Source organism: Urocitellus parryii, chromosome 9 (genome assembly GCF_045843805.1).
Source record: "Urocitellus parryii isolate mUroPar1 chromosome 9, mUroPar1.hap1, whole genome shotgun sequence".
NCBI lineage: Eukaryota > Metazoa > Chordata > Mammalia > Rodentia > Sciuridae > Urocitellus > Urocitellus parryii.
The window spans coordinates 142,416,070-142,441,628 of NC_135539.1; the positions used below are offsets into that span (position 1 = coordinate 142,416,070).

General features: G+C 41.2%; 2 protein-coding genes across 2 annotated transcripts in view; one reads left to right on the forward strand and one right to left on the reverse strand.

The window, feature by feature from the left end:
• Window positions 1-25,559, reverse strand: part of Firrm (FIGNL1 interacting regulator of recombination and mitosis) — a 363,157-nt gene that overhangs the window by 236,704 nt on the left and 100,894 nt on the right. The gene's annotated exons all lie outside the window — the stretch shown is intronic.
• The window catches only part of Selp (selectin P), a 34,859-nt gene continuing 16,818 nt past the window's right edge, over window positions 7,519-25,559 (forward strand). Inside the window, exons 1-7 of the mRNA XM_077802693.1 lie at window positions 7,519-7,747; window positions 14,766-14,856; window positions 16,364-16,750; window positions 20,058-20,165; window positions 20,627-20,812; window positions 21,758-21,943; window positions 23,418-23,603. Coding sequence (XP_077658819.1) covers window positions 7,745-7,747; window positions 14,766-14,856; window positions 16,364-16,750; window positions 20,058-20,165; window positions 20,627-20,812; window positions 21,758-21,943; window positions 23,418-23,603 — 1,147 coding nt within the window. The 5' untranslated portion in view covers window positions 7,519-7,744. The remainder of the gene's footprint in view (window positions 7,748-14,765; window positions 14,857-16,363; window positions 16,751-20,057; window positions 20,166-20,626; window positions 20,813-21,757; window positions 21,944-23,417; window positions 23,604-25,559) is intronic.

The window sequence follows — 25,559 nt, forward strand, 5'->3', positions numbered from 1 at the left end:
TCTTGCAGGTTTCACACAAGGCCATGCAGGTGCCACCTCTGCCACTTGCTTATAATTAGCTTTTATATGCCTGTCTCTCCATTGGTCTTGGAGCTCCTTTGAGAAAGGGACTGTGTCATTCATTTTTGTGTCTCCAGAGAGTAGCATAAGTTAGAGCATGAAGGGACTCTCACCAAAGTATGTAGGATGAACACATGCATCCTCAGGTGGGATACATGTGTGTCAACATGGAGCTGAGATCCTTTTCCATATAAGGCGACATGGGTGGAAATTCTTGTGAAAGTTTGTGTTTATTGTTTGGGACCTTTGCCAAGCTGACTGATTTCCTTGGCTTTCCTTCCCTTTCAAAGACTGCAGAACAGAGATAGTGAAAAGAAATGCTTAAGCATCACACCACAGACCAATTTAAATAGAATTTCTACAGGAAGAGTTGGGAGTTCATGAAGCTTGCGCAAGATATTTTCCTAAAGCCACAAGAAGAGAGCTGGCACCTTTGTCCCTCCCAAGAGGGAGGGAACATGAGGACAGGGTCAGAACACTGGGCAAAGAGACAGAGGACCCCGCTTGTCTGGGAAGTTTTGGCATGGCCATCAAGCCATGGGGAGGCTGAATCTACCACATCTGGTTGAACCTTCCTGAGGAACTGCCTCCTCTGATCTGGTCGACAACAGACGTGCACATGAAAACATTTAGCATGGCCTGGCCCAGCTCTCTCACCACACCAGCCTGCTCCCCTGCCCTCCAGCCACTGTGGCTGTCCCTGGGCTCCAGGCTCCTCCAGTCTTGACTACCTAGAATGTGCTCTCAGACACTGTGGCTGTCCCTGGGCTCCAGGCTCCTCCAGGCCTTGACTGACCTAGAATGTGCTCTCCACTTAGACTTCAGCACCAAAAAGACTCTCTCAGTAGCATCTTTTTAGGTTGAGTTCCTGTTGTGCCATCTCACTGCAGCACAGTCTTTCCTTTCTGCATTTATTTATGATGTTCTTTTTATTTACTATATGATGTTCCCCTCCCCCTAACAAAACTGATAGCTCCATGAGGATTTGTTCATTATTGAACTCCTAGGGTTAGCACAGGACCAGGAGCCCCAAAGGACTGTACTATTTCTTGTATATGTTTATGCACCAGTGCAGTAAGATAAGTAGAATTCAGAGAGGGAGGCTGGAGGGTGCAGGGTCATCGTGTCTCCCCTGGTGTCTTCAATCTAACCAGCGACTCAGCAAGCATTTACCCAGGGCCTGTTGCCCTCTGCGAGGCACATTAGGAGATGGACAATAGTACAGAAAAGGGTCTCTGCCCTCTGGAAATTTATAGTATAATCTGAAGAGATGAGAAAATATATTTGAACCATATATCACTGTTAATTAAATTATGTTACAATTATATTATATTTTTAAAGTTAACATAATTGGAAACAATCTAAATCATAGATTATATTTGTATGAGTAAACGGAATGCAGCCCGAATAGCTTTTAAACAAAATCAACAATTCTCCTCCCATTCCTATTCCTAGAAATCCCTTTTTCTTTTCCTTTTGTTCTTTTTCCTTTTATTTTTTCCTTGCTTGTATTTTATGAATATGTGCATATGTGTGTACATAATTGACAAATAATAGTATATATATTTATGTTATACAACATGATGTTTTGGTATATCTATATTTTGCAGAATGGCTAAACTAAGTGAAGTGACATATCAGTTATTTCATATACTACCTTATTTTGTGTTGAGAACAATTAAAATCTACTCTGTTACAATTTTCAAATACATAGCTCATTGTTATTAACTATAGTTCAACATATTGTACAATAGATCTATTGAATTTATTCTTTCTAACTGAAATTTTATGTCCTTTGACCCAAAGAGTCTCAACACCAGTCTCCACTCCCAGCCTCTGGTAACTTCTGTTCTACTCTCTGTTTCTGTGAGTTCAACATTTTTAAATGAACATGTAAGTGGAATCAGGCAGTATTTTCTTTCTATCCCTCAAGATATTAACATAATATCTTGAAGATTCATCCACATCATCATATTTGTCTTGTTCCTGTCTTACAGGAAAAGCTTTCAACTTTTATTGTTGAGTTTAATATTAGCAGTAAGTCTATGATATATGGTCTTTATTGTGTTGAGGTACATTCCTTCCATAATTAATTTATTGAGATTTGTTATCATAAAACACTGCTTAATTTTCTCAAATGCTTTTTCTCTGCATCTATGAGATGGTTATATGGTTTTTGCCCTTCATTTTGTTAAAGTTTTGGGTCACACTTACTAATTTGCATATGTTATACATCCTTATATCTGGGAATAATACTTTTAATGTGCTCTAAATTGAATTTGGATTACTAGTATTTTGTTGAGGATTTTTCTTCTATGTTTGTTAGGAATACTGGTCTGTAATTTTCTTTTCTTTTTTAAAATTATTTATTTATTCTTATTTGTTATATATGATGGCAGAATGCAATTCAATTAATATTACACATATAAAGCATAATTTTTCATTTCTCTGGTTGTACCCAAAGTAGATTCACACCATTCATATCTTCATATATGTACTTAGAGTAATGATGTCTATCTCATTTCACTGTCTTCTTTTCTTCTTTGTATAGTGTTCTTGTTTGGTTCTGGTATTAGGATGATGGTGACCTCATAACATGAGATTGGATGTATTCTCCCCTCTCCAAAGTTTTTAGAATAGTTTGAGAAGGATTGTTATTAATTATTTATGTTTTGTATATTTCAGCATTGAAACCATAAGACCCTGGGCTTCTCTGATTCAATCTCCTTACCTATTATTGATCTGTTGAGATGTGATGTTTCTTTATAATGACTCTTAGTGGATTGTATCTTCCTAAGAATTGATCAGTTTCTTCTAGGTTATCCAATATAATGGTTTATAATTTTTCATAGTAGTCGCTAAATAATCCTCTGTATTTCTCTGGTATCAATTATACTGTCTCTTTTTCACTTCAAGTCTTCTCTTTTTGTCATAGTCTAGCTAGGAACTTATTTATTATATCTTTTTTTAAAAAAACAACTCTTAGTTTAACTGACCTTTTCTCTTGTTTTTCCAGTTTCTATTTTATATATTTTTGTTCTGATTTTTATTATTTCCATCCCTCTACTAATTTTGGGCTTAATTGGTTAGATTATTTATTTGTTTTTTTTAATTTTAACAAATATGCTTCCATTTTTGTTTGTCTCAAGATACTTTTAAATTTTCCTTTAATTTATTCTTTCACCCATTCATTGGTTGTTTAGGCGCACATTATTTAATTTTCACCTATTTGTGAATTTCTCAAAATTTCTCATTGCCGAGTCTAGTTTCATACCATTGTTGTTGGAAAGATTTTCAAATTATTTAAAGCATCTCAAATTTGTTAAGACTTGTACTATGGCCTAACACATGATCTATCCTGGAGACTATTCCATGTGTATTTGAAAAGAATTTGTATTCAGCTGCTGTTGGATGGAATGTTCTGTATGTGTTTATAAGTGTCATTTACTTTAAAGGGTAGTTCAAGTCCATTGTTTCCATATTCATTTTCTGTCTGGATGATCTATCCTTTGGTGAAAGTGGAATGTTGGAGTCTTCTTCTATTTTAAAGTTATTGTTTATCTTTCCCTTCAGATCTATTAATATTTACCATATATATTTAATTACATTGATGTTGGTTGCATATTGATAATTGTTACTTCCTTTTGATGAATTGACACCTTTATCATCTTGTAATTATTTGTCTCTTTTTACAGTTTTATATAGTTTCTATTTTAGCTGATATAACTATAGCTACCCCTGCTCTTTTTTTTTTGTTTCCATTTGTATTGAATACCTTTATACATCCCTTCACTTTCAGTCTTATATATCATTAAAGGTGAAGGAATTCTTTTATAGGCAGAATATAGTTGGGTCTTTTTCAAATCAATTCAACAACTCTATATCTTTTGATTGGAGAATTTAATCCATTTATATCCAAGATTCCTATTAAGATATAAGGGCCAAACTTTTGTCATTTAATTCATTTTTTCTGGTTGTTTATAATTCCTTCTTCCCTAGTGGCATACTTTAATTCCTCACTTTTTTCTTTTGTATATTTACAACAGGTTGTCACCTTGTGGTCACCATGAGATTGATATAAACACAACAGGCTATTTTAAGCTGATGCAACTTAATTCAGACCACATAAAAAATCTATTTTATGTTTTTAATGTCAACATTTACATATTTTTATATTATATATACCTTAACAACTTGTTGTCACTCTAATTACTCTAATATTTGTCTTTTAACCTTCATATTAAATACGAGTGATTTACATACCACCGTTACAATATTAGAGTATTCTGAAATGTTCTTACATTTGCTAATGAGTTTTATACTTTCCTATGCTTTCATGTCACTAATCAGCATCATTTTTCTTTTAGCTTCAAGAATTCCCTTAAGCATTTTTTATAAGGTAGGTCTAGGTGATGAACTCCTTCAATTTTTATTTTCTGGAAAAATTGTTATCTCTTCTTTGTTTCAGAAGGTGAAGTATTCTTGGATGACAATTTTTCCCATTCCTTTGACTATATAATCCCACTCTCTCCTGGCCTGATTCTACCAAAATTCACTAATAGCCTATTTTAAATTGCTTTGTATGTGATATACTTTTTTTTTCCTGCTTCTTGTTGCTTTCAGCTTATTCTCTTGGTCTTTGATTTTTGACAGTCTGATTATAAGTCTTGGTGTAGTCTTGCTTGAATTGAACTTGACAGAGACTTTTGAACTCCCATGCCTTAATATTTTTATATTTCCTCAGATTTAGGAAGTTTTTTAGTATTTATTTCTTTTAAATACACCTTCTGTCCCTTTTTATCTTCTTGAAATGCTAAAATGAGCATGTTAGATCTCTTGATGCTGTCCTATAAATCCTGTAGGTTTTCTTCTTTCCTTTTCATTCTTAGTGCTTAATCAAGTCTCTTGTTGAAACTTTCTATTGCATTTTTTTCCACTCATTTTATTTTCATTCCAGAATCTTTTTATGCTTTCGATCTCTCCATTGAAGCTCTCATTTTGCCATTTGTTGCTTTTCTGATTTTGTAGAATTGTTTTACTTCATCCTCTTCTATGTTTCTGAGGCTCTTGAAAACAATTATTTTGCATTCTTTGTGATGCAGTCCACATCAGACCTTTGGAGTCCCCTCCTGGAAAGTTATTGTGTCCTTTTGGGGGTGATTTGATGATTTTTTGTTTCTTTTTGCCTTGCACTAAGCATTTGGTAGAGCAGCACCAATTCCAGACATAAGAGGTTGGCTTTAATGGAGAGACACCTTCCATTGGGCACTTAAAGAGTAGTCGCAGCTTGGGGGCACACGTGGGCTTGAGAAGTTGTGGCCTTGGTCTCAATCGCACAGTGGTACACACATTTGCTTCTTGACACAGGGAGGGGAGAATGTACAGCCATCTCCTTCTCTAGGGTTTTGCAGTGGATATGGCTATTTCTTTAGTGGCAAAATATGCCAGTATTACCTGGGGATTGGGCCACTGGGGGCCACCATGGCCAATCCTGTTACGTCTCTGTCTTTCTTCTTGTTGCTAGCTGTGTCCAGACACTTTAGATATGCTAATCTCACCAGTGATCTTTTCTGTGTAGATATTTTCTGTTTGTTTTGCTCCATTGTGGTGCTGAAGATTTTTAAATGAGCTTCTGAGACCTTCCAGTATATTCTGATTTGTGGGTAAATGTCTAATATTTTTTGTGGGGGGGATGAAGGATGATATCTTATACTCCATCTGACATCTTTTTGTTTTCCTCACTATAATTTAATATTATTGAACTTAAAAGCACATTATTAACAATAACCTATCATTTTACATAACACTCTCCCTCATCCCCAATTGAATGAATGAATTTATATATGCATATATACATACAGTGATACATATATATATATACACACATTCATATATATATTTATATATGTATGTGCATATACATGCATTGATATGTATAATATGAATATTTCAATGACACAAAAAATGGCTAGAGAATAAAACTAAGAATGAGGAAAATAGAGGCAAGTTTCATATAAATATTATCTGTAATTAAATACCAATACTATATAAGGCTTTCGTTATACTTACAGCATGGCAGGTATTGTTCCAAACACGTTAAATCATTTACACTTCAGTGTCTTTGGTGACTCCTACCCTGATGTATTCACAGGGCTGAGGAGACAGACACAGAGGGGTCAGGAGCCTTCCCAGCTCACACAGGCAGAGGAGCCAGGCAGTCTGGCTCTAGGGTCCGAATTCCCAATCCTTGCCTCGAGCTGCCTTGGAGGTCCCCATTCTTTCCTCTCCCTCAACTTCCTTTACTCATCTAAAGTCATTCTTCATGACTATTTCCTTTGTCAGCCTTTCTACTTTGACAATGTAATTAATCCTTTTTTCCCAGTCCCAAAATATGTAGTGAAAATTCTGCCTCATAGTCCTTAATTCATCTTTACCTTCTGACTTTCTTCCAGATTTTTCCACTTTATTCCACTTTTAAATCTATAAGAGACACCTATTTACACGCTGAGACAATCATGGAATGAATAAAGAATATTACTTACAACTGACAACTAGAACTCCAAGAGGATACTTTGAAGTTGCAGTTTTTTGACTTGCTACCAAATACTTGATAACTGATTTTGCTGTCTGAGAGCAATCTGAAAAGTAGTAATAATAACCAACATTTCTTGTATGAAATATGATATGTCAAGAGCTTTGTAATGTTTTGAACAACCAATAATTAAAAAAAAACAACATTTCTTGAGTGCCAACTGTGTACTTGACATTATTCCAACCCTTCTCCATGCAATAACATGTTATAGGATTAAATAAAATGAAATTATTATTTTATCCTATCACAACCTTTTGAGGTAAGTTCTATTGTCATCATTCTGATTTATATTTGGGAAAACAAAGGTGTAGAGAGGTTAAATTTGCCTAACAGTCAGAGGTGGAGACAGGATGGGTCTCAAGCAAATTACCGGTTGTTCCAGCAGCCATTTGGTCCGACACACTCCATGAGAAGAGTTGTTCAGGCACACATTATTTAATTTTAATAACCATTCCTCTTTTATACCTCCCCCCCATAAAAGAAACAGAGTTCCTGGTGAAAAAAGCAGAGTTCCTTTTAAATCCATATCTATTTTATGTCATTTAAAAACTGTTCCCAACAATCTTCTCCAAGCACCAAAAATCCCTCAGTGGATTTTTCCTTTCCTGTCTAATTTTTTTTTTGCTTCTATTTTTGCTTGGTTCCCTCAGAAGTCTACTGCAATTATAAACACTCACTGGCATTTCACAATAACTGGAATTGACACTAGGACTTTATGATTAATACAGAAGTCTCCCAAATGTATGACCTTTCGTTGGGACTCACATTGTAATCAAAGGAAACCTGCTCTGGGGATGCGGGTCTGTTCCTGCGTTGCTCAGCCTGGGATGTCCAGGAGTGAGTCACACTTGCCCCTGCCTCCAGACATCTCCATGGAAGGGGTGACCCCTGCCACTTTGGCGACTGCTAATTTCCAAGCTGCCGCACTGCTCCTGCATTATCATCGTTCTGACTTCATGAGAAAGTCTATGGTAAATTTCTGGAAAGCGAATAGGAAGTTGTATTTCTAAGCAGACTGACACTGAGGGAAGGCAGCAAGACTATAAGTGTGGGCTGGACAGGAGGCAGAAAGCCAGCAGAGCCGCAGAGGAGATGGTAAGTTCACTTTTCTTTTGTGTGGGAAGTCGATGATTTGAAGTGGTTTGGGGCTTAATATGGGATGCAAAGGTTCAGAAGTGAGGAAAAATAACATCCTTAAGAGTTGAGGTTGTTTCCATTTTACAAATAGAAGCCCTGCGGTTACAAAGGCTGGGTGTTTTACCTAGGGCTGCACTGTTAGTCTTGATGTCGGGATCTCAGTCCGACCCCTGGTTTTTAGTGCTGTTCTATACACCAGAACTCACAGGGACCCTCTGGGAGTAGATCTTGGTGAGCCTGCCATCTCCTTTTCCAGAATCACTCCTCTCTCTGGGATAAATGGAAGGCTGAGCAATGCCCTAAGGAAAGCCTAAACTGAATGGTTCCTAATCCTGGGTCCTTGCATTTCTTTCTCTGAGCACTAGGAGTTTTCTGGGACTGATCTGAAATCGGTTTCAATTTCTACCCCAAGAATCTATCCTGCTATATCTATAAAGTGGATATAATAATAGTATTCTGTAGTGTCACTATGAGGATTAAATAATATCATAATTAATAGCACTTAGCTCTGAGCCTGGCATATAGGTGATTAGAAAATTTTAGCTATTATTGAAAGAAATTTTTTTGATGTAGAGTGGAGTTTGGGATCTGGGGAAGATCCAAGATAAGTAGGCATTTTTGAAGTCAGAAATATTATTCTAGATATAAAAACATGTTTAGGGTAGATCCAATTTTACCCCCAATTTATTTGGGGTATCCCACATAGTCCCAGAATCCAAAGTCCTCCAGTCTGTGGCTAGGGAGGAACCAGACTGGTCTATGCTTTGGATACTTTCTATGGGACCAAAGAAGAAAGTAGTGCTTACATCTGGTCCGTCCCACTTCCCTTCTTTACTATAACACACATTTCAATGCTCCTAATGAGGGTTTTCCACATTGGGGAAATCAGGGAAAAGAGGATGATGAAGATTCTCAAAAAGGAAGGAGCTGGAGCCTGCCCTAAGTCAGAACCACAATGACATAAGAGTGTGGACTACTCTTGTCTTATCTTTTGCATGTCCTATATCTGAATTGGACAGCTTGAAAGAGCAGCTGTTCCTCTCTCCCTTCTATTATCTTTGGTGCTCTCCTTTATTTCAAAGATGTAAACATATTGGATCAGGTATTATTTTTAGGATTCTGATGGAAGCTACAGTTCTTCCCAGATGAAAATACAAATATCACATAAAAAACCCAACCTCTATAGACAACCACAGGAGGTTCCCAAACCTATGTGTGGATGCCAGAAGAACCCCACCACGTTGCCTTCTATGCTAAAGCTCAGAAGCTTCTCCACTAGCATCCTGCAATGAGGCTGGAACTCCAAAATGAAGAGCTGAGGAAAACAACCCTAGACTTGCTGTACTATTTCAGCAAAGCCCTCTTCCTTTCCCCCACAAGCCTGTTTGGTTCTTAGGATTCAGGAACCTCAAAGTGCCTATGTAAGATCTGCATCATGTTGAGCATGGCTTTAATTAACTCCTAGGACCTGAGAAAATGAAGTGAAGGTTTATCTGGTGGGGTGATTTCAATCAGAGAGATCTAAAGAAGCTCTTGATTGGGATTTATAGTTCAGTTATCGATGTTGGTCAAGGCTTTAGTGAGCTAAGGAGCAGGTCTGAATTCCCTTTCCTCCATACCTGTTAATCACCTTAGGTCTGTGGCTTCCAGTTCTTACTTTTCTTTCCATGATCATTTGTTACAATATTGACCTGCTTCACCTTCTCTTGGACTTAGAATGTGCATCTTCAGAGTTCTGTATTATGTGGAAGTTTATTAGTGAAATCTTCAAAAATCAAAGTGACTTTACTACATAAAGGTGCTACAGAAAAAAGATCCAACCTACCTATGAAATCTTGGTTTCATAAATGACATTCGTTACATTGTTTTCTTGGTGTTTGACCCCTCTGATGGAAAACCAAAGCAGAAAGTTAGCAAAATCAAATGCAGAGCAAATCCTTCAAATTTGTTGGGGTATAGCCCAGCTATGGTCCAAAGTATATTTTAATTTTAAACTTATGTACGTTATTTCATGGGTTTTAGTGCTGTTCTATATACCAGAACTAACATTTTACCCTCCATAATAGCAGTGAGTAGTCTAAATTAACTATGTTCTTTGTTTGATTCAAAGTGTTGATGTCCTGGGCCCCTGCTGTCTTAATTATGATTTACTATTTGGCTTAGAGACAATCTATTTTCTCAGTGTATTTCATTTTCTACAGGTAAGCTGGGGCCACTAGTATCTGTGCCATACCATCACTACCACCAACAACCAGATATTAAAGCTTTGCTTCCAACACATTATATAGATCTGCATCCTCAGTGACTCTCATATCCTCCTCCCTCTATGCATTTCCAGGGACACAGCCCAAGTCAGGCCCTCTAACTTCTACTAGGACCATTGTAATAGCCTCCTTTTTTGTAGCTCAGCCTTCCTGCTTCTAATTTATTAAAAATACCACTGTTAGATTCATCTGTTCATGACACTTCTCAGTTTAGAACCCTACAATTAGACTGCTGATGATACTGGTATATGAGACCCACAAGATCTAGCCCTAAACTACCTTTTCAATTAACATCTAAGACATGATCATTTTCAACATCAATCAGACCACACTGCTAATCTTATAGTCCTCCCTGTATTCTTATTGCACTTAGAATAAGATCTCATCCCCTTGTTTGGCTTCCAAAATCTGGAGTGACCCATCAACTACCTTCTTGTGTGTTCTTCCCCCACTGCTCACTCCACTCCAGCAACACGAATGTCTCTACTTTCTCTGAACACTTCTCTATGTTACTATGGTCCCATGTTACTGTGGCCTTTGAATCTCCTCTTTCATTTGTCTTAATGCTCTTCTTCCTGCTTCTCACTTGGTAGGGTCCCCACCCACCCACCCCACCCTGGTCATTCTACTATCAGAATAACCATCACTTCTCAGAGGAGGCCTGCCTTGGTCTTGTTGTCTTATGTAATCCCCCCACTCACTCTATCACATAGCCCCATTTAAATTCTCTGCCTACCACTTATTGCTTAAATTTTTCACTTATTGTCCTACATTTTTCATGTTTGTTGTTTAGTACTATTGTGTATTTCTTGGGGTTTGTTTCATTGTCTATCTCCCTGAATAGAATGTACATTGAGTGTATGAGGATAGGAATTATGTCTGTTTTCATCATTTTAGCCCTGATCCCTAGAAAAGTGTCTAATATATTTTAGGCACTTTAATCAACAGTTGTTGAAATAAATAATGGGAAAAAGTACAGTCAGTAACAAGGGTCGCCTCTTTGGTATGGAGAAAGAGGTTGTTGGGCTAGCTAAGCTCCTTAGAGGTGGAGATATAGACTTAGGGAGCTGGGCAGATGCAGATGAAGATGGTGGTCTGGACAAAAGAGCAATTTGATAGGCAGCGCATTCTGTAAATTACAAAACGTTTTATTATAAATAAATTATAGAATTGTAAGAAGGCAGGGAGTGATTGAGGAGTAATGGTAGGAAATGAGAATAGAGAAATAGGAAGAGGCAAGCATCAATAGGTCTTGCATGTGTCATCTTAAAGGGTTTGCAGGTCTTGTTTAGGACCATGAACAACTGAAGAATTTTAAATATGAAACAATACACTCATGTTTTTGTATAGAAATAACATTCTGATTGCATTTTGGAGATAGCTGATCTAGAGGAAACAGAAGCCAATTAGAAGAAGACTGACCTGGTCCAGGGAAGAAATATTGACATCTATCTTAGCACATTTGTCATCAAGTGGAAGTTTAGAGAATGGCCAGGTCTCTCACCAGAAATGAAGTCATGAGGATCTGATGACAGATTGATGTGAAGGTTTCAGACAGGCAAAGTCTCTTCGTCCTCCCTCTCTGCTCCCACTTGATGGAGCATTTGGGGTTTCTGTGGCAGGAGATGGGGGCAGCTGGTCAGTGATGCTGTCAGTGAGAGCAGACATCCTTTATGAGCCTCATGTGGTGCTGGAGCCTCACAACCAGTCCAGAGGGTTAGGCTGATTTTGCTCTCTCCACCTCCACTTTTAAGACTTGTTTCACTTGAATGTCCACCAGACTTCCTGAGACACACCACTTATCCCCACTTCCTACCTACATGGAGCTAAGTCCTGCTCATGAACTCTCACATGGGATGTCTGAGAGTTAGCCATCATGTCCTTGTTTCTCTCACCCTCACCTTCAAACAGAATGAGACAAGGTGTCAGTCCCAATGTTTTCCAATTTAGCACATTTCCATCTTCAGCCATTCCCTTGCCAATACTCTTTTCTTTATTCATTCATCCATTAATACTTATTAACCATTCGCTCCACCATGGCTAGGGGATTCAGACCTAATCCTAGTCCTTGCTCTTGAGAAACTCCTGCCAGCTGCTCCCTCCAGGGCTATGCTCACATGTTGGCTTTGCATTTTGATTCTGGATCTCATGTTCAGGAGATGGGTCAGAAATGGAGATGCTGATTGGGGTCCTTTGACAAACAAGACCATAGGAGGCGTAAGGAAAAGAGAAGAACAGAAGAGAAATAGTGCCATGAAGGCAGGAACTCAAGGAAACATTACCTCTGCAAATGAAGGCAGAGTTGGGGTAAATTCAGAGAAGACTCAAAAATAAAATTGCTCAAGACATTAGATAAGTATCCAGAGAAGAGCCAAGGGCAGTGCTGTAAGCAAAAGGAAGTATTCAATAGCATATATTGCTACAGAAAGGTCATGGAAGGTAAGGGTAGATAGTCTTCATTTGGTTTGGTAATTAGAATGCTAGTGATGGCATTCAAAAGAGCAGTTTGGTAGGCGGGAGCGGCAGTGGCTAGAGAGCAAAGGGGGAAACAAGGAGGTCAAGATGCTCCACTGTAAAGCAAGGAGAGAAGGCAAGACAAATCTGGGCAGATGGCCAGAAGGTCAAGGGAGGGACATTAACTCTTTCTCTACATGCGCAAAGCTGCGGTCTGCAGCATGAACAAGTAGAGCCATGCTTGCCAGCTTTGTGGGCCACGTGGAAAACCATGGGTGCCTACTGGCCTCTGGTTCCCCTTTCCTAGGAAAGGGGAGGCAGAGGGAAAAACATTTGCTTTGCCCCCTCTTCACCTTGCAATCACTTCTAGTTCTTTCAAAAAGCAACATTAAAGATAACCAAGGTGCTTAATGAAGGTTTACAAAGGCACAGGATGTTATTCTAATGACCCACTCTCAGATTTCTTTTCAGCAACTTCCAGTCTGAACCAGGCTGCCAGAGAGCATTAAAGATTAGCAGAGCATGTGGCTGCTTCTCCTTGAGAGGCATTTCCTTTTGTTTCAACACAACTTGCTTAGTAACAGGACAGAGTCTTAACTCTTTAGCACCCTTGACTCTTTTACACCTAGGAGCAAGGCCTCACAGTAAATAGGAGTTAGATTTTCCTTGGGAAGGAGGGAGTGCTTTTAGGCACACTGATTTCAGGAAAGGATATATGTAGAAGTAAAAAATCTGAATACAGAGTGACACTCCCCTTGCGTGTGCAGCCCTGTGAAGACTTCTTCTGCTATGGCATTTGGAATAGTATCTGGGGGTTTTGAATAGAATTATAGTACTATTAAATAGAATGATAGTAGCTGGTGATACAACACAATCTAGAGAACACTCAGTGGATTTAAACCGCCATGAAGGGATTCACCATACTTTCTCTGCAAGTAAACATGATATTTCTCAGCATTTGATCATGGGTCCTGCACATGTCAGCTAAATAGTGTTCTGATTTATAAGAACATGAAATACTTTGATAAATACTTATCAAAGCCAATATCTAGAAACCCCTAGATGGAGAGTGCTAGGCTTTTTATACACGACAAACCCACTGTGCCCTGTGTGAGTTGTATCCCTCCTGGTACCTGGCCAGGCTGTAAATCTCCCCACTTCCCGCCTACACTGTCCCCCACACCTGCATCAGCGTCACTGCAGCATGGGCTGTGGTAATTCAGAATTTTTATACAGGAGGAGTTTTAGGTGACAATTTGAATGGAAGAGTGGTAGAGCTGCAATTGTACAGCAAATGCATTGTTCTTATGGTGGTGGTGGTGATGGGGCCCTGGAGGAACACTGGTACCCCGCTCAGCTTGGTTACCTCACACACTCTTCTACCCAAAACAGCAGTGCCACATGGATTTGGAAGCCTGGAGGTTTATGAAGGTAAAGAGTGGAGCCGACAGAGCTCTTGTTCCAAAGTCAGCGTCTGCTGCTGTCATTTTGAGTGTTACTTAGATGCTCCAAGCTTATGGAACATCCAAGTACAATATGAGGAAGCTGGAGAATATGAGCATTTCCAGAACTCATTTGTCTAAAAGCACTTTTTAAATGTTAATAGATTAAATAAAATCTTAACAGAAGGAAGCCATGAAAAATAATAGTTGTTACAGATCCAAGAGGAGTAGACTTATTATGTATATTATTAAATAATAAACATATATACACATATGTATACTAATCATCAAATAGTATTATAGATATATGCTGAAATAGTAAACTAAGTAGATAAAATATGGGTCAATAATACAAAATAGATCATATAACAGCACAATATGTTGCTCTGTGGATCAAAGAATAGGTTAGACATTCTATGTAAGGATCAAAATGTTCTTGCATGACTTCCTATTATTCTTTGGAATGGCATACCAGTTCTGAAAGGAATATTATTGCATAAGAATAATGACAGCCATATTCACATTTAAGTATCTTTTCCTCACATGAATATTAAAAATGTATCTTAAAAAATACTGATGGCATGAAGCTGTTACTCAATAAATACTTCTTGAATGAACAAAGAAATGAGCTCTCCTTCAGTCTTTTACAGTGCTCATCTAGAATTGCAGAGCAGTGAGAAACAAGAAGGGGGCAGAGGACTGGGACCACCCTCCCGAAGGCAACAGGACTATCTCAACATCATGATTACTAACTAAATTTTTTGTCACATTGGTTGTATACAGATACTATAATAAAGTTGTCTTTTCTTGTTTCAGGCCAGCTGCCTAAAAGCCATTTGGATCCTGAGATCTCAGAGAGTGGTCTTTGGAGCTGCCCAACTCCTCTGGTTCGGTGCTTTGATCTCTGGTGAGGTTGACTCTTCACCTGGCCCTGAGTAATAGGGTAGAGCCCAGAGCTAAATGGGAGATGTTAAAAACTACAGTCATGGAACACTGCCCAAGCCCAAGTTCCTGGAGGAAAAATGCACCCACTATCATCACACCTCTGGTGGGAAAGGCACCAGAAACAACATAAATGGATACATTCACAACACTCTATACACAGGCCCACAATACTTCTAGTGACTCCCAAAAATGTTTGAAGTTTTTAAAAAATAATTTTCTTTATAGTCAAAAGAAATGCTTTAGTACATAAAATTACTATATACATCTCTATATTGCCTAGAGTCCATTGAAGCCATGATGCAGCCCTGGCTCTGTCAGAACCAAATCTTCATAATACCACAGCGGTGTCAGTGAGAGAGGGAAAAGTGTGCCGGCAGCAGAGAAACAAGGCCTTATAAACAGGAAATGGAGCCATTTCCAGTGCTGATTGCTTGCATTGTACACCTCTTCACAAGGGAACTGGCCCCTTCTGCCCCCTGAGCTCCTGCCTGCTACAATAACAATGCTTTGCATCACAGCACCTGCATGTTGCTGAAGGGCACAGTCTTACCACACTTGATATCACAAGCAGTCACAAAGAAGGGCCTGTTCTAAGAAGGGATTAAGCAGACGTGGAGGAAGCAGTGTGATTTATACAACAGTAACAGCCAGGCGGAGTGGAATGAGCAGGAGGTTACAAATCAGGAGACCTTCTTTCTAAACTTGGCTCTGGATCAACCTATTGTGTGTGTCACTTATTCAATAGGTAAATTTATCAAAAGCCTATTAAGGGCTAACCTCTTTCTTGGTGCTCAGGACCCAGAACTAAAAACAAAATAGAAAAAAAAAAAGACCACCATTAGGGATTCTCTGTCTAGCACATAGGGACCATAGCATAGCATAGCCACACAGAGAAGGAAGGTAGTGGGAGCCTGGAGGAAGAAACCAAGAACCCACCCATGGAAGTCAAGGAAAGGTGGGGACGCAGTTTGCTGGGCATAAGAGTTCAGGATAGCAGGAAGACCCTGTGAAAAGGCTAAGAAAGTCAATGTAACAGGCAATGAGGCTGGGTGTCCCAGACCACTGAGCACCTTATTTCCCATGTAAAGAAAGGGAGGATCATATTGTACATATCATTTAATTTGGGCTTGGACAAATTACCTAATATGTCTCTTTCATTTTTAAAAGGAAAGGAGTAAATTAGTTGAGCTTTAAATTCCCTTCCAACTCTAGCATCTTCTGATTTCAGGTCTTTAACATTAAGAATCTTCAGAAAGAAGAGTTCATTTTCCTAATCTGATTATATGTATACTTTTAAATAAAATATGGAAATCACTCTTTTCCCCTAAAATAACTACATTAGACATAAAATAGTCCTGTTTGGCATTCATCCTCTGGACAGGAATTCATCTGACTACGCACAGTGTACCTCAGACCACAGCCTGCTCTGGTTAGGGATGCTAACTGGTCCTCGTTCTTCTTCATTATAGAGCTAACAAACCAGAAGGAAGTGACAGCGTGGACCTATAATTACAGTATAAAAGCATACCCGTGGAATTACTCCCGGGCATTCTGCCAGAAACACTTCACAGATTTAGTGGCCATCCAGAATAAAAATGAAATTGCTCATCTCAATGAAGTCATACCCTACTACAGCTCTTACTACTGGATTGGGATCAGAAAGATCAATAATAAGTGGACCTGGGTGGGAACCAAGAAGGCTCTCACGGAGGAGGCCGAGAACTGGGCCGACAACGAGCCCAACAACAAGAGGAACAACCAAGACTGCGTGGAGATATATATCAAGAGTCTGTCGGCCCCTGGCAAATGGAATGATGAGCCCTGCGGGAAAAGAAAGCGGGCCCTGTGCTACACAGGTAGGGCCTGCATCAGTCTGGTAAAGTAAAGTGCTTTCCCGGCTGGTCCACATGACCACTGAGTCAAAAGCATGGAGTCACAGAGTCAGGGTCATGAAAACGAGGAGTGAACTGGTAAAGTGCTTTCTTTATTGAGCATCTCAAAGAACACAGGCTCAGGGGTGGAGAAAACTGGCTGTTAGGAACCAAAGAGAATTCCATATGGAGCTCACCCTTGTCTTTCTATGCCTGATGATGTGGATGCTCAGGGGACTTGAGTTTCTTAAGATAATGGAATATCACAGAATCAAAGGTAGGATTGGAAAACAGTCTCATACATTTTAGAGGAGTGCCAATAATTTTCAATCTCTTTTCATCTTATAATTTTTTGCAAGCTTTGCTGGGAAAATAGATGTTGAGGGTTGAAGAGAAGGGGAAACAGTGGCATACTGAAACAGCCAGTGGTAGCCACAACCATACATCTCCTTTGCATGTGCGATAGTGTGAGGGAGGGCAGAGAGGGGTTAGATGGTCCCTGAGAGGCACAGCTATAACCAACATCTATTGAACACCTGGTGTTATTAGTTATTTTGCTCAGGTGTCACTTGTTCATGAACATTAGCTGCATTTCATCCTCAGGACAGCCTCATTGGTCAGGCCCTGCTATGGCTCCGATTTTGCTGATGAGGGGAAGGCTCAGTGATAATGGTCTACCAAGGTTCCACCCCAGTGGATGTTGAGGCCAGCGTCAAGCACACATTGACTTGAAAGTTGGTGTTAGTTAGATGCCTCTACATTCTTTGGTCTGCATTTTCATGAGACAATTTGGGAGCATGACTGAGGATCACAAAAGGTTTATAGATTCTCTTCAACACAATATATCTTCAGGTCTGCTGGACTTTGGTGGGAAGGTGGGGGGCCAGGACAAGGAAGCAGGAACTGAAGGTGAGATTGTGTGAGTCTATTGGATCCTTGACTCTCCTGGTCCCAGAGTAAGCAGACATGCCTGAAAGTGACGTGCCCAGTGCCAGAGCTGATTCCACCCCTGTGCTATGGCTTCCTGTTTAGGGGAGCCCCTCTTGTCTGTCACAGCACAGCAGTGCTCTTCTCTGAGCAAGAGCATCCAGGTGCTCTGAAGCTTCTTTGATAATCACCCAACAGATGCCATACCCCACTATATATTTTCTAAGTTCTTCAGATTTTAAGCTACTCCCCAGGACCCCTCAACAAAACACAGTACAGAATGGAATAAACAGCATAGAGTATTTCTTCTACATTTTCTCTCTTCTCATCCAAGCATTCTAGGTGAGGAAAAGCATTCATCAATTCATTATCATGCAGTTAAATTTCATTTTATAAATTATCCATTTATATATTAATTAGCTAGTTAACAGCCATTTATGTATGGACCAGGATGGACGTTACCAGGATATGTGCTCATCCTACTGTTCTCTGGGTCAGCTCTCATCCTTCCTGGGCCATGCTGCCCTAGAACTGTCCCTTATTGGCTGGTTGTGGCTACCACTGCTGTTTCAATATGCCACTGCTTCTCCTTCTCTTCAACCCTCAACATCTATTTTCCCAGCAAAGCTTGCAAAAAATTATAAGACAGAAAAGGGATTGAAAATTATTGGCATGATGTCATTCCTCTAACTACAAAAATGGTCAGTATCACTCACTGGTACAATGTCGCTTATCTAAGTTCTTTTCTAAGTGAGGTCTATTCCACCAGCATGGTGCCCTTGGTGGATGCTGCCATTGATGGGTGTTTTGTCATCAAAGAGGTAGAGGGTATAGGAGCCTTCTGTTCTCTGTGGGAGACAGATGAGAAACAGTCGTGTACTACAACAAGAACTTAGGTTTGTTGAAATAAATCTCTAAATACCAAGATTTTTTAGACCTGAGAACAATTTATTGGCGGGGGGGGGGAGGGGGGAGAGAGAGAGAGAGAGAGAGAGAGAGAGAGAGAGAGAGAGATTGATTGATTCACTGAATCATCATTATTGTCCTCCTGTTATTATGTTAACCTGTCAGGAAGCCTGAATTGGGATAGAATAGAGAAAACTAGCTGGGTTTTGTTTTGTTTTGTTTATTTTCATTCTTACAGCACTGAGATCTACTCTCTAGGAAGCAAACCCTGGATGTTCTGAGATCAAGGATAGAGGCATTGCTACTGTAAGGCTCTGTTGGGGTCAAGGTCAGGTGTACAGGATGCAGGATGTGGACAGAAACTCTACCTACCAGCTGCGGCTGCTCCTGCATCTTCTCTCTACTTGGAACCCTTCCCAGGCCTCAGTGCAGCCTCACCAAACACACTGGCTGCTGTAGGAATTTCCTCCTATAGAATCTTGCATGATTTACAGAATCATAGCCTCTCAGAGTTGAGAGGGGACACAGAGATGATCTAACATAACCCTCTACATGATAGACAGATTTCCTCCAGAAATCTACCACAAGGAGTGTCAACATGTAGCTAGGCTCAGTACAAAGGAAAGGAACACCAGAAAACAGTCCAGCCACAGACCTTATCCCAGATATGACCCCATTAAAAAAAAAAAAAAACAGCACCGTAGAAACAACACCAGTAAGAACATTCTCAGTGCCTTTGCGGTATCAGTTCTAACATGAACCCTCTACCACACGCATAGACACGTAAAGAGTTTTTTCTAGGAAAGAAGCTGTGGCCCCTCTCTACTCTGTCACCCGAGGGCACAGACGTCGTGAAGAGGGCCTGAGAGGGCAGCCATGTGTGCACTCGTGAAACGCCCTCTCTCAAGACGGTTTCCCTTAGCCATGACCAGTGTTAAACATCACATGTGGCTTCTCTGCTCCTCTACCCATGGTGTTGGACATAGATTAGAAGAATACAAAGGTTGAAGGGATCAGGCCATCACACTGGGCAAACTGGGCCCAAAAAGTAACTAGCCTCTGGTCACACAGTGAGGAGGCAGCAAAAGCCAGGACGCAGGTGGGTGTGGCCCTGCCTCCCACCTGGCTCCTGTCCTCCATGCAGCAACATCTGGTCTGAGGCATGAATGCCCTTGGTTAGAAACTACAGCCCATTTTGTAGCAGGTCGAGGAGTTCCTCTGTGCACACATGTCAGGCTCGCTTGTCCCCTGTGTCCACATGCAGCAGTACCCTCCATAGGAAACACCTGATGCAGCATGAAATGGACGGTACGTAGGGTGCCTCTCACAGGGAGCAGGCTGGCTCTCCAGCTGATGCTGGACCTCTGTTGCCTGCCTAGCTCAGTCCTGCCTGAGAGAGGCCAAGCTGGCCTCATCTCCTGTGAGTGCCGGTGATTCTGACCTTTCTGTATCCATGCAGCCTCCTGCCACGACATGTCCTGCAGCAAACAGGGAGACTGTATCGAGACCATCGGGAACTACACCTGCTCCTGCCACCCTGGGTTCCATGGGCCTGAGTGTGAATATGGTGAGGCTGCCACATTGTTGATATTATTTTAGCCATTGTTCTTAGGCAAAGGACAGTGCCGCGAAGTAAACCACCCTGAAGACTCTCCAGCAAATAGAGACTGGTCCTAGGCCCTTCCCATTGTCTGTCTATTTCACTCAATTGGCTCTAGGCAGTCTCAGGAAAGTCACCTTATTCATAGAACAGTCATTCATAAAATTTCAAAGAGGAAAAGGAAAATGATCAGGAAGCAAGACAAAGAGAGCCCTTTCAGGCTGGCTGTACTTGATTGAAATGAAAACCAGTGAAAGAATGATCATTTCCCAAGATGCAGGTGATAAAAAAGAAGCCAAGGAGAGATGGGAAGCCTGTGTGGGAAGCCCAGAAAGACAGTGGAGCAGGCCACACCAGTCACTACGGCCTGCAACAGGCCCAACAATGTCTGTAAGTGTACAATGAAAACACCATGTCTGTCCCCGCAGTTAGAGAGTGTGGAGAATTCGGCCTCCCTCAACACGTGTTCATGAACTGCAGCCACCCTCTGGGACACTTCTCTTTCAACTCACAGTGCATGCTCCACTGTGCTGAAGGGTACGAACTGAATGGACCCAGCCAGCTGAAGTGTTTGGCTTCTGGAATCTGGACACAGAAGCCCCCACAGTGTGTAGGTGTGTAGTCGTCTTCCTTTCCATCCTCACTGTCAACTTGAAATTCAGGGATGGGGGCATGAGCTTTCTCCATTAAAAAAGGTGAGAAATAATGAAGATCTACATTAGATGGAAAACTCTAGTTATCTTTGTTATTTGTCAACCAGAGTAACAGTGACTTTGATTTTCATGGTGTCTTGTGCCTGTAGAGTGATGTGGGCAACTCTTGATTCTCAGCAAAAACATTACAAAGGGACTCCTTTCCATTTGGTTATGATGTAAGCAAAGTAATGATGAAGATTGAGGGACAATAATTGAGCATTATTAATTTGATAACTTTAACTTGTTTCTGTAAGTGAAAAAGAAGAGATCTTTCCAAATAGCTATTGAAAGTACCATCTACCCAAGGCCAGTGTGTAAGGGAGCTTCAGGACATACAGGGTGTATAAGGGTCACTGCACCCGGTCCTTGCCTTCATTGCACCTGTAGAAAAAACTGGCCAGAAGATGGAGAAGATGGACAGAATTGCCAAAATATAACTGTCCTTTGAGCTGCTGCTGAGCTAGACTGGGTAAATCTGGCTTGGGAAAACAGTGTCAGACTAGAAAAATAAGAGGCTGATTTTACTATGGTGAAAATTAAAAGGGCTTCCCTTCCCCCAAACTCACAACCTACAACAGCTTCAGAATGGCCACATCTTAAGGGATAGTGTCTATACTCTGAGTGGCACCAGAAGACCTACTGGGACAGATTTATAAAGACATAAGGAATAGAGGATACTAAGTATAAAGCTTGGAGCAGTGCTGTCCTGCTGAGGACAGGAGCTCTGAGTCTGGACAACAGGTCTCCTGACCTCCCATCCTCCTAGCTCTACTTCTGTGTCCAGAGACAGCCCCACCACTGCCCTCCAACTGTGGACATAATTCTCCACCTTCAGGGTCTCTTATCCTTGGTTGTTCTCTCCAGCTGTGCAGTGTCAGCACCTGGAAGCCCCTGACAACGGAACCATGGACTGCGTGCATCCACTCGCTGCCTTTGCCTATGGCTCCCGCTGTTCATTTGAGTGCCAACCTGGCTATCGAATAAGGGGCCTGGACACACTCCGCTGCATTGGCCCTGGCCAGTGGACTGCGCCCTTACCGACCTGTGAAGGTAGGTTTTCCTTAGCAGCCCCGGGTGCACCCAAGAAGGCGTCATGGCACCATAGAAGGACCCAGGACTCTTAACATCAGGGTGACCTCCTTCTAGGCCCTGACTCAGAGCAGGTTGTTCAACCTGCTCCAGGAGCCAAGAGATGTCTCATCTATGAAATGGAGCTAAGAATTCTAGTGCCAGACTAGAAAAATAAGAGGCTGATTTACTATGGTGAAAATTAAAAGGTCTTCCCTTTCCCCAAAGCAAGGCACTTTGTGAGGACTAAGTAAATAAAGACTATACCATGAAATAAATATAATGCATTTAGCACGGGTTGTGCATGAGGTCAGCTTTCATTTCTGCCCCTCTTTTTCACCTTCCTGTCTCATTGGCATATACAAACTTCAGGATAAGGTCCTTATTGTGAGAAAGAGTTAGAGCAGTGGCCATTGGGACAAAGAGAAATTCCCCATCACATCTTTGGAGGCAGCATTTGGCAAAGGAGCAAAGGCTTTGATGCAATACTAGGCAATTACATAACACCATGAAACTGTGTTCTGAGCCATTGCCTCACACCCTCGGCTTCTGGGAAAAGGGGTGGTGAGGAGTAGGATCCTGAAGGCTGATTAGTGTGTTCCCAGACCTGCAGAGCCCCGCTTTGGTTCTGCTAGCCACGAGAAGTCAGGGAGATCACTTATCGTTTCTGAGCAATACTTTTCTCATCTGTAAAGCAAGAGAGAAGTCCTAGGGGACCTTTGATCCTTAAATGCCCTGATTCTGTAAACACCAGAGGTCAAAGCGGAGGGTAAAAGGATAGTCTTTATGCTCTGCCAAACCTCAGGAACTGCATGTAGATGACATTCCTCCAGGGAAGAGCATGAGGAAACATAAGAATGGAGGTCACTGGGGCCTAACTATACTCAAGAACTCACTTTGGACAGCACACACTTGGCAACTGAAGTATATTAGGATGACATCCTGAGTTCCAGGCACAAAGCCCACTAGGGACCATTGCACTGCGGCAGATCATAGTGTCAATAATAAGCTGTGCTACTTCTGTTTTTTCCTTATAAACCCAATCTTTTCCTGTATCTGCTCTTTTCAGATCCAATAAATATCTAACAAGCACCTATGATGTACCAAGCATGTTCTAGGCTCTGGGATACACCTGACTGCAACCCCAGCCTCTAGGAGACTGTGGTGTGACGCAGGAACAGCATAGGACGGGCTGTGGGAGCAGGTTGGAGGAGCTCTTCCCCCGAGTTAGGGTAGGCAGGGAGGTGGGTGAAGTCTAAGCTGAGACCTGAGGGCAGGTAAGAGTGAGCCAGGGAGGGGGCCTGGGAGAGGCAACTTCCCTTCTGGAAAGGGGAGGATTTGAGGTTCTGACCATCTTGACAATGTAGGTAGGAAAGATGTAGCATCTTCCAAGTCTCTTCTGAAAAAGGACTGGGCCCTTCCGGTACCCAGTTGCAGACAATTTTTTTCCCTTTAGCCCTTGCATGTGAGCCACTGGAGAGTCCTGACCATGGGAGCATGGAGTGCTCCCCATCCTCAAGAGCCTTTCAGTACAACTCCAGCTGTAGCTTCCATTGCACGGAGGGTTTCTTGCTGAGAGGAGCTGATGTGGTTCGGTGTGCTGACTTGGGACAGTGGACAGCACCAGCCCCCATGTGTCAAGGTATTGCAACATCAAAGATTCTTTTTGTGCTTCTCAGGCATTAAAGGCATCAACATCCGCATTTAGCACTGTCATTCCCTCACCACCAGGCATTCACTGAGAGCCTACTATGTGCTTGGGCCTCTGTAGTCAGCACTAGGGTTGAAATGGCCAGCAGAGCCAGTCCTGTCATGGCTGTTCATTACAGCACAGTTAAGGTGAGGGCTGCTTTGATTGACACATATGGGGTGGGCAGAGGAGATCAGGGTTAGAGGAAAGGAACAGCCAGCGTGAACTGGTGGAGGAACAACGGACAAAGCATTTAGTCCAGTTCTGTCATTGCTGTCAATAAGCTTGGGACTCGTTGAGTTTTCTGTAAAATGTGGATACTGCCATGCGCCTTACCTTCCCCTCTCTCTGGTGGTCAGAGGTACTGCCATCTGCCTTACCTTCCTACTGTCTCACTAGTAGTTGTGAATTAATGTGTGTAAAAGCTACTTTAAAACTGCATCAGTTTTACAAATATTGAGAAAATGATACTACTTCACAGATCATGTGTCTGTGATCTAATTTGACAAAATGGTCCCCTTTTAATATTTCATGTTTTCAGTGTTCTGCTCTTACATGAAAACTGAGACAAAGAGAGGTCACTGGGGTTGTTTATTTACAAAGGACTCTCAACACAAAGTCATGTTCTGGAAATATAATATTGGCATTTCACTGCCACTTGCTGAGAAACCCAGTGAATCCCCTGGGTTTATGTAGACTGTATTTTCAAAATGAGACAGAAGTTTGCAAATGAGCCTTGAAGAGATGTGTACACCCATGTTCACAGCAACATTATTTACAATAGTTACGATGTGGAAGTAAGTCAACTATGCACTGATAGACGAAAGGATAGGCAAAATTGGTATACACAGACAGTGGAATATTATTTAGCTTTGAAAAGGTAGAAAATTCTGACAAATTCTACTATGTGGATGAACTTAAGGATATTACACTAAATGAAATAAGCCAGTCCCCCTGCAACAAGTAATGCATAATTCCACTTCCATAAGTTACTTACAGTAGTCAAAATCAGAAAAAGTAAAACGATGGGGGAGAGAGGGCGAGGAGTTAACTGTTCAGTGGGCAGAGTTTCAGCTTAAGATGATGAAAGAGTTCTAGAGATGGACAGTGTGATAATTGCACAACATTGTGAATGTGCTCATATCACTTAACTCTATACTGTTTAAGTGGCAAAGAATGGATTTTATGTTGTATTATTTACTGCAATAAGCATTGAAAGTCAAAGGGAAAGAATGCAATGGAGGAATAGGCAGCCATGCACCATGCTGGTGAGACTTGAGGTGCTGTGAGGTGCTGCGGATGAATGGCTGGAGACAGACCCACAGAGCCTTGGTGCCTAAGAAGGATCATAAAGGATCACAGGAGACATTTCTGCCTCGAGGCATTACCTGTGTCCAATCATCCGGAACAGGCACCTGCAGAGGCAGTCTCAGTAAGCCCCTGGCAGGCATCCTAGTGTTCCCACTCGACAGTTGACAGTCGAGGTTCGACAGTTGACAGTCGAGGTCTTCTGCTGCATGGCCTCGAGGACGCTACAGTCATCTATTACTGCCACTGACACTCTGATGCTGCTGGCAGCCAAGATTTATGGAGCAGTCCCTACGACCTCATTTGGGTTGGCTCCAAGAGGTAGTTAGAGTTATTATTCACATTTTAAAGGCAAAAAAAGACAACAATAGAAGTCGTGTGTTCTCTCCCTATTTGAACATCTATTTTATATGTTAAGATCATGGTATAATTTGACCATGATGATAATTTTTCATTCATTCTGCATTTTTATTTAACATCACATAGTGAGACACTTCCCATATCTTTCCAAAGTGAAAGATGTGATTTTAGGGACCTTTAACATTCTTTTCACAAATCCACTATGATTTATTTTCAACTCCAGATTAGTGGCATTTATAC